The sequence below is a fragment of the Rosa chinensis genome, chromosome 6 (genome assembly GCF_002994745.2).
Source record: "Rosa chinensis cultivar Old Blush chromosome 6, RchiOBHm-V2, whole genome shotgun sequence".
NCBI lineage: Eukaryota > Viridiplantae > Streptophyta > Magnoliopsida > Rosales > Rosaceae > Rosa > Rosa chinensis.
This window is the reverse complement of record NC_037093.1, coordinates 39,469,417-39,477,940: the sequence shown is the minus strand read 5'-3', so window position 1 is coordinate 39,477,940 and position 8,524 is coordinate 39,469,417. Positions and strand designations below refer to the sequence as shown.

Sequence of the window (8,524 nt, the reverse complement as noted above, 5' to 3'; positions counted from 1 at the left end):
CACTCCAAGCTTTCACTTTGCTACCTATGAGAAGTTGTTCTCTAGATTCTTTTTTTTTCTTCCTTATAATCAAATTTCTTTGAAGAACAAAATGAAGAAAAACTAGCATCTCAACCTATAGAAGGGCTTAAAAACCAAAGATAACACGCCCAAGACAAACCAAGAAACTTACAGAAAAATAAAAGAACATAGGCCAGAGACAAAAACACACAGCCGAAGCCTTCAAAGAAGCCTTTTCGAGGTTTTAATTCCACTTTTATCATAGTAAATTTGAATTCTTTTTATGACTTTGTACTGAACATAACTGAGAGACTGAAAAACACACCTTGAGTTCGTAGGCTTCAATTCTGTGCCATTCAGTTCAGTCAATTCTTACAAGAATCAAAGAAAAGGCTGGAAGAACGATTTCAACTTGCTATATTATCCCCAAAACGTGAGGAATCAATAATGTTGAAGAACTCAATCAATGTATTTTGCAGATGAAATAAATATTCCTTTCTACTATTTTCCACGTTCGACCCTTTTTTTCTAATAGTCTCAAACAAATCATGTTTCTTTATTGCTCATGCCCTTGTTGTAAAGAAATGAACTTCTGAAACTACTAAATCCTGCCAATAAGTTTCATCCCTTGTTGTCAAGGAATGAACTTCTGAAACTACTAAATCTTGCCGCTGAAGCATACCAATCTCTATGTTACTTCTTATTCATCAATAGGAGGACGTGTCGTGTTGGGCAATCTCCGATTACGAACAAATGAACTGAACAGGTGCAATGATCTTGATGGTTGAGCATACGGTACCATATGAGCAGCACCTCTTACTGTGGCAAAGGTCAATAGATTTCCATACTCCGTTGCCCAACCTCCCACCTACATAAATATAAAAAGCATAAATATTCATTGAAAAATATCACAATTAGATTAGGATATTGTTCCAGGAAAGACAAACTAAATTATAGAAACTTATGTAAAGAAATGCATAAGCACCTGGCCTTTGTGAAACCAAGCTCCATATGGCACTGTTATCTGGAACTTTAGATCATGTGCTAATTCACGGATGAGTGTTCGGGAGCCCAATAGTGGAACAACAGAATCTTGGTCTCCACTGCAATCAGTTGACAATCATATTATGGAGCAACACAAAAAAGTACAATTCTGAAAATTTATCATGTTAAGCCTAATTAATTACCTGAAAACCCAAACTGGTATACGATTTTTAACTATCCTCGCCAGCAAGGGAAGCATGTTTAGGTTACCATCAGTATCACTGTAATTAAGAACACTGTACAATGCAAAAATGGGAAAGATCAGTTATACGATCAACACAAGACATACAATAATACTTGACTTCATAGTATCATAGTATGAAAGTAAATATTAAATAAATAAGGATGATCTGCGAGTTAAATTGTTTAAAAATTATGATATAATTTAATTCATTCAAGTTTCAAGCAATTATTGCAGAAGTGTAATGGTCACTTGTGGTAAAGTTGTAAGGGGCGCGCAGTTTGAATTGAAGAATGTCAAAAGTGATTGCATTATATATTTCCAGCTGAATAAGAAAAGAAAATATTAAAGTGCACATGTTTGAACAACTACATGTGCACTTTCATATTTTCTGTATATGCCTAAAGAAAGGTTTCTTTGTATCTGCCACTTACCCGCTGCACATTCCCCAGCTATAAGGCAAGTTTGTACGATTTGCATGAAGGGCTTTCTGAACCTCAGGAAGGTTGAAATAAAACCGGCGTTCATATGTCATACACACATCAACTCCAACACTTATCTTAGTAGCCTGCAGAAAAACAAAAATGAAAAACTCATTGCAACAATGATACAATAAGTTTCATGAAAATGCAAGGGAAAAGAAAAATTAACAAGAAAGTATGGACTGTACCACTTTCCGCAGTCTCAATTCTTGCTCCACTATAGATGGATAACAAACATCAAGGATCACATCGTAATTGTTTATATACTCGCCAACTATGCTATTGGCTGTAGCTATTGCATTATTGCATGCAATGCTTACATTGTGAGGCGTTGCAAATTCATAATCCTCAAAATCACAATCGTTCATGATTGTAAGGCCAATTTCATCAGAAATCATTCCATGTGACCAAAAATATTCATATGTTGCCGGTGTATCACGATCAAGTTTCAGAAGTGGATTCCCAATCTACCATAAAATTGAAGTTTATATGAGCAAACATCAGCAGGAGAACAAATAGAAAGAATAAAAAATAAATAAAAAACTTGAAAATCAAAACAAAAAAGAACTGAACTATAGAGCAGTGATTAAAAAGAATGTTAGGTCTTACAGCAACCCCTTTGAGATTGAACTTGAAACCAGTTGAATGTTTATTATGGTCCAATATAGCAACAGCCAATTGCGGTATGTAGTGCCCTGAACATCAAAAATACAGATTGTAACAACGTGTTCATAAAGACAGAAAGACTACATACAAAATCTGAATGACAAAGGTTACAGGCAGAAAAGATCTAGTAGGTTCGGCAGCATAAATAATAAAGTAAATACAAAGAAAAATAGCATTTTCATTTGCAATCAACATGAAGAGCATCCACCATTGGTTCAATTTATACATTTAATTAGCAATTAGTTAAACAAGTACATCGCCGTTCAAAAGAAATTAAAGTTGAATCTCATTATAAATGACTCGGTAAAATGAAGTTATGAACATTGATTAGATTTTGCACCTGCATAGCTTTCTCCGGTAAGAAACAACTCCCTAGATTTGTAAGCTGGAAACTTCTCATACCATTTTAACAAGAATGTGTGCATATCCCTTGCTGCCAAAATGAAGAAAACAAGCTTGGTAAGTTCAAATCAAGGAGAAAAGTATTTCTTTTAAGCCTAATTGCTACATTGTATTTAGCAATGGCCAAAAGCAGACACATTGAAAAGCACATACTTGCATAAGTGAAAAGAAAGGAAGTGAATGTAGCTATTAAAATTACCAGTGGAGGCATCCCCAGAATTATAATCGGAACTTGTATTTGAGTATGACCAGCCAACTCCAGCAGGAGACTCAACAAAGAGGAGATTAGATGCTACAAGACATAAACAATGCTACATAATTGAGATAGGTTTCAAAAAGTGATGCATCCATTAGATATGTAATATGATTTACCTCTATTCCAGGACATTGGGTTCTTTCGGAGGCCTCGACCATCACCTGTAGGGTAAAAAGGACCCAACTCTGTGAAGGCACCTCCACCAATAGAGGAACAGCCTGGACCTGAACATCGTAAAATTTGGGCAATCAACTTGGTGTTCAAGAGCCTCAGTTCAACAAACACAACAGTTAAAGCTAGAAACTTGAGATAACTTTTTCACTCTGGACAAAGAGCATGTGATACATGAAAAAATAAGCTTAATTTGTACAAATTCAATGCATAAAACCTTAGTCACTCTCATGTCAAGGTCCAAGTCCAACAGAAGACATGGACTATCAAAACCTTTATCAAATAATTTGAAGCATGCACACACTTATACTTGCATGAAAATTCTCTGTTTAGGAATAGAATCATAGATAGACAAGCTTAAAGAAGTATAAACCCTGTGATAAGTTTAAAGAAGAAGTTACTTTTGTTAGTAACTAATAACTGCACATGCAGAACTCTGAGCACGTAACTGAAAGCCTGAAGTGTTTCAGCAGGGTTATCCAATGGTGAAGTTATATCATCAGAATGAGACAAGGTCATAAACTTATAGAGACAAAATTGAAAAGGGCATGGAATACAAACATTGATACAGAGAAGAAAGTGAGACTACAATTAGAAAATGAACAAAATGATAAGAGAGAGAGCAAGAACAAACACAGTACAACAAACCCATCGATTACACAGTACAGTCCAACTAAAATTCAAAACTTTGCCCTCCAAATTTCAAATTTCAAAAAAATATCAATGGCACAGAAACAGAGAAAATTCAGCTATTTACCTCCATTGAGCCACAGAGATAGGGGCTTCTTATCAGGCTGCTTATCTGCTTCAACAAAATAGTAAAACAAACTCCTCCCATTTTTCACATCCACATCAACATACCCAGCATACTGCTTAAACCCAACTTGTGGCTGACCAGGCAACTTCACCACCAGATCCTCAGCTGGGTACCCCTCAACCCCAACAAGCACCAATCCAATCAAAACTACACTAAACCAAAACAACCCCATATCCTGAAATCTAAATAAATCTCTTTCTCAATTCCTAGGCAATTCTCTCTCAAGTACAATTCTGTCTACTAATAAATAGCCATACTCACTATCAAAACAATGAACAGCTTCTTCTTTTAAAGGAAAAAAAATGACAAGGAGTGGCGTAGAGACAATATAATAATGATTACAGCATTATCTTTTCGAAACACATTCTGTTATAATAGACACGTGAAATCTGGCCTGCTTTTTTAACCAAAAGGGTATCTAGCATATCAGAAGATGATTCAGATCTGAGGAATTTGCTATATGTGACATGTATAAATGCGCTCAGCTTAAACAAGAAAAGATATAATGCAGACAGAGAGAGAGAGACGTTAGGAAGAAGAAAAGATCGAGAAGCTGGCAACAGCTGAGAAAGTTAAAAAGTGTTTTTGGGTTTTTACCGCTATGCAGAATTTGCAGTCATGCTATGCTCTGTGAGTGAGAGACACCTTGGCATAGTAATAATCGTGGAGAGAACTATGGTGATACTGTTCCACTCGGCATTTTCGAAACTTGAGAAGATAATAACTATGCACGCTCCACAGAGTACAGAGCACCCACCAAATTCACTGTAAAGGGAAGTCAACACCTACTTCTTATTTGGTTTTACTCTAATCATTCTTGGGTGTTGGCCAACTTTATTATAATGCATAAGAGTTACCATAAATCTTAAACACATTATGGTAAAATAGTAGCGTACGTTTCCTTTCCCGATCATGAGGAAGATTCCAACTTGGTATCAAATATCAAGTGATCGAGGGAATCATTCTCAACTCTTTAATTCAATGTACCTAGTCTCATATGCGAGAGTTATTCGCGTTGAAAATTACTATTTAAAAATTATATCCATTAAAAGTTAAGTAACAAAAGTAATTATTAATATCTCTGATACTATAACGCGAAATCCTCAAAAGTTTCATTAAATTTTAAACTACCTTAATTATCCCTACTGAATAAATTCAAAAGTAAATAGAATGGCTATTACAGCAAGAAGCAAAAGAAATTAACACAAATAAAGACATAAAGAGATAATTATGGAAGAGAGGCGTAGATCGTGGGAGAATTATAGGACAGATATCTGCATTCATTCTAAATTCTCATATCTAAAAGCAAGCAGATAAACAGTAATTAATCACCTATGTTGTTTTTAAGGGAAGAGAATAGGTTTTTTTTTTTTTTTTTGTGATCAGGAAGAGAATAGGTTGATGAAGGATAAAAAAAAAAAAACGAAAAATGTTAAAAATCAAGCTAACAAAATAAACACAAGCACATAAATAAAGATATAAATTATGGAAGAGCGACGTGCCTTTGTTATTTATAATAGATACTTACTTACTGTCCACAATCATTTGACTTAGTAATAAAAGTCTTTCTTACGTAGGAGTTCCTCAATTCGACTTTTGTTGTTATCATCTTCTTACAATAACATCGCCTCTGCGATGACATGTTTTGCATTGGCATCAACTCTTGCTAACAGCAACGTTTGGCTAAGGGACAAGTGAGAGGTCATGGATCATCAAGACTCTTTTACCTTTTATTTTTTTGGTAGTCTCGATTTTCTTTCACTTAAAAAACTAGTTTCAAGGAAATTATCTTTAAAATTTAGTGGAACAAGAATTCAGTAAATATGCAACCACAAAATGAAATTTTAATACTTGGAACATCTCAAATTACCCAATTATGTAGATGCTAATGAGATAGTTGTGAATAAAATAAATGAAGAATAAGTTAATTACTTTTAGCCGCTTGATGGACATCTTTTCATGCAAAGTAAAAATTACTCGAGAGGGGAAGCCGAAGACGGTGACCAATCAATGAAGACAAAGTTCATCTCGAGTCTCCTTCTGCGTTTGGTTTGGCACTATAGCAAGAAGACGACATGGCCGTCCTTGTGCAGCTTACTTTGAACTTTGATATACTCGTGGGGCTCAATTTAGAAGAGCCAAATCTGTGATTACCCAATCATAATTAAATGGATTACTTTAACTAGCTAGGTCTATAAAGAAGAGAAAAACATAGCCAAACAAAAGAAATCTTTAGGAATAATGGGGATGATGAGAACTTTGACTAGTACTAGAGCAGTAACAAGGATGAGATTATATTAATCCTGTAGTTTATGTATGTATTTGAACAAAGTACCCTAATTGGGGACCATAATATGACCCTTTACTTAACCTTTGTATAGTTTGTCCAACTTCTAGGACCCATGTAGAGCCTCCCCTGGTAGATAAAAGGAGAGTTATCTAGGGTCATATGTTCGAATTTTGAACTAGTACTTTGTCGATATTTGTATTGATTCCCATTATCCACGGGCAAACTACTCTCGTGCTACTATGACCAGACAAATATCATAAAAAAGAAGTTGTATCGTTGTTTTGTTATTTGTGTTTTTATCTATCTTAATTATTATCGTAACATGTCAAGCTAAATTTTAATCTTGCACTAATCACTTTAATACTTTACTCAATTACAAATCTAGATTATATTAATCCTTTAATGATAACAAGGATGAGATTATATTAATCCTTTTTAATGATTCTTACTTTCAGTCTTTTTCATGAGTGATTTAAACTTTTTTTTTCTTGATCAAATAAGAACTTCATTAATAATAAACTGCATACAACGAGTTTTAGGCGACATCTCTAACCCAAAAATGGCCTCTAGACTACACATTGGAACTCTATAATGACTGACTCTAAACTTGCACTACAACTGTATGACAAAGACAAAAGCGCAGGAGCAGTGAATCCTTAACATCTCACCTCTCGTCCAGCCAGTAATAACTCTAAGACTAGACAACTCACTTGTGTCGACACCAAACTCACCAACTAGAGTCCTCCTGACCAACATTTGATTGACCAAGCCGACACTCGTTGTGACCTAAACTCAACCAAGTGGATTACCAGACACTCAGACCTGGGACTAAAAAAACCAACACCATCACCTCCCTATTGTCAACACCATCCATCCACCACTGCTCCAAAATGCCATCACCTCCAACCCGATCCCAGATAGGAAGGACCCACTAGAAGGCTAAGGATGATTGTCTATGCCAGACTTTTTCGCCACCGCTGCTAACCCAACTCCAGAACAGCAACGACCCCCAAGACTGCGAAAGAGAAAATTGTCTCTGCCACACCTTTAGTAGTGTCTTATTACCAACAATAAATAAAACCAAACACTAAAACACTAGTAACATCCAACAAAACAACGAGGGCAGGGCCCAAAACAACTTAAAAAACCAACAAACCCGATCTTAATACCAACAAAACAACTTAAAAAACAACATTAAATAAAAAGATAACCAGGGCAGGGCCCAAAATTGAGCCCAAACCCCACATCTAGCCCAAGTAGGAGAGACCGATAGCCCTAGCCCAAGAAAATGGTCCAAACAGCAGCAACCCAAAAACCCTAAGCCCATCCTCCAGGTGACGCAAAACAATAGCAGACACGCACCACCAACCACGCAGCAGCACCGCCGTCACCGTCGCCACTTGTTGCCACCACCGATCAGTCACCCCAGCGTACACAGGTAAGCCTCCCAGAAGGCAGACCCATCCAGATCGGATCTGGAATTCCTTCCAACCCCAGCCGCCCACACCTCCGCCTGTGTACCATGAAAGCAGCTTTCCGATGGCCAAACCGTAAACCCATTACCGGAGCCACCATCAGACGCCTCCTTCTTCACATCCAACCACCCAATCAGACCTAGAAGATAACCGGGAAGTCCAATTGGACAACCCGCCTCATCCCCATCAGATCCCCATGCTGCCCTTTCTCCGAACCCAGGATCACACTCCTTGTAAGCACCTGCACCACCGGGAAACCCAACCAACCACCGGAACCTCCTAGTAACCAGATCAATTCGGATCTGGATTACAACATGCCAACCACATACCGTTTCAACCCTGTCTCCGTCCAAGCCTAGAGGTCTCACCAAGCCCCATAGTCTGACAGACCCGTCCGACGACGACGTCTCAAGGACGTGCCGCCGGACGAGGAAGGAAACCCACGTAGAACTCACTCGCGCACGGCGCTCACTCTCTAGGGTTTTTATTTTCCTTATGACTCCATATAACGTTGATATGTTAGTGCTTTAAACTTCATTGCCAATTGCTGCCTATTAACTTAATTTCTTTACTCTTTTTATTCTAATTAATTATTGGAGTTCATTAATACTTAATTTATAGACACACCAAAACGTTCTTTGTCAAGCACAAGAGTAGAGGTGGCAAACGGGCCGGCCCGGCCCATTTTAAGCGGGCCTAGTCGTGCTTCGTGCCGTGCTTGGGCCGGCCCATTTATTATC

General features: G+C 37.3%; 1 protein-coding gene across 1 annotated transcript; it reads right to left on the bottom strand.

Moving 5' to 3' along the window:
- Positions 1-295: 295 nt before the first annotated feature.
- On the bottom strand, positions 296-4,746 carry LOC112173905 (serine carboxypeptidase-like 42). The gene is made up of 10 exons (XM_024311598.2): positions 3,960-4,746; positions 3,148-3,255; positions 2,975-3,067; positions 2,714-2,806; positions 2,317-2,402; positions 1,896-2,174; positions 1,660-1,793; positions 1,188-1,280; positions 986-1,103; positions 296-868 (listed from the first exon to the last, which is right to left on the bottom strand). The coding sequence occupies exons 1-10, from the start codon at positions 4,189-4,191 to the stop codon at positions 701-703; spliced, it is 1,404 nt and encodes a 467-aa protein (XP_024167366.1). The 5' UTR covers positions 4,192-4,746; the 3' UTR covers positions 296-700.
- Positions 4,747-8,524: the final 3,778 nt, after the last annotated feature.

Excerpts from the sequence above, each read along its gene's own strand:
- LOC112173905 (XM_024311598.2), bottom strand. The coding sequence starts at position 4,191 with ATGGGGTTGTTTTGGTTTAGTGTAGTTTTGATTGGATTGGTGCTTGTT. Across the intron at positions 2,807-2,974 it reads TTCTGGGGATGCCTCCACTG|CAAGGGATATGCACACATTC; the intron begins GTAATTTTAATA and ends TCATTTTGGCAG. Across the intron at positions 869-985 it reads CTTGGTTTCACAAAGGCCAG|GTGGGAGGTTGGGCAACGGA; the intron begins GTGCTTATGCAT and ends ATATTTATGTAG.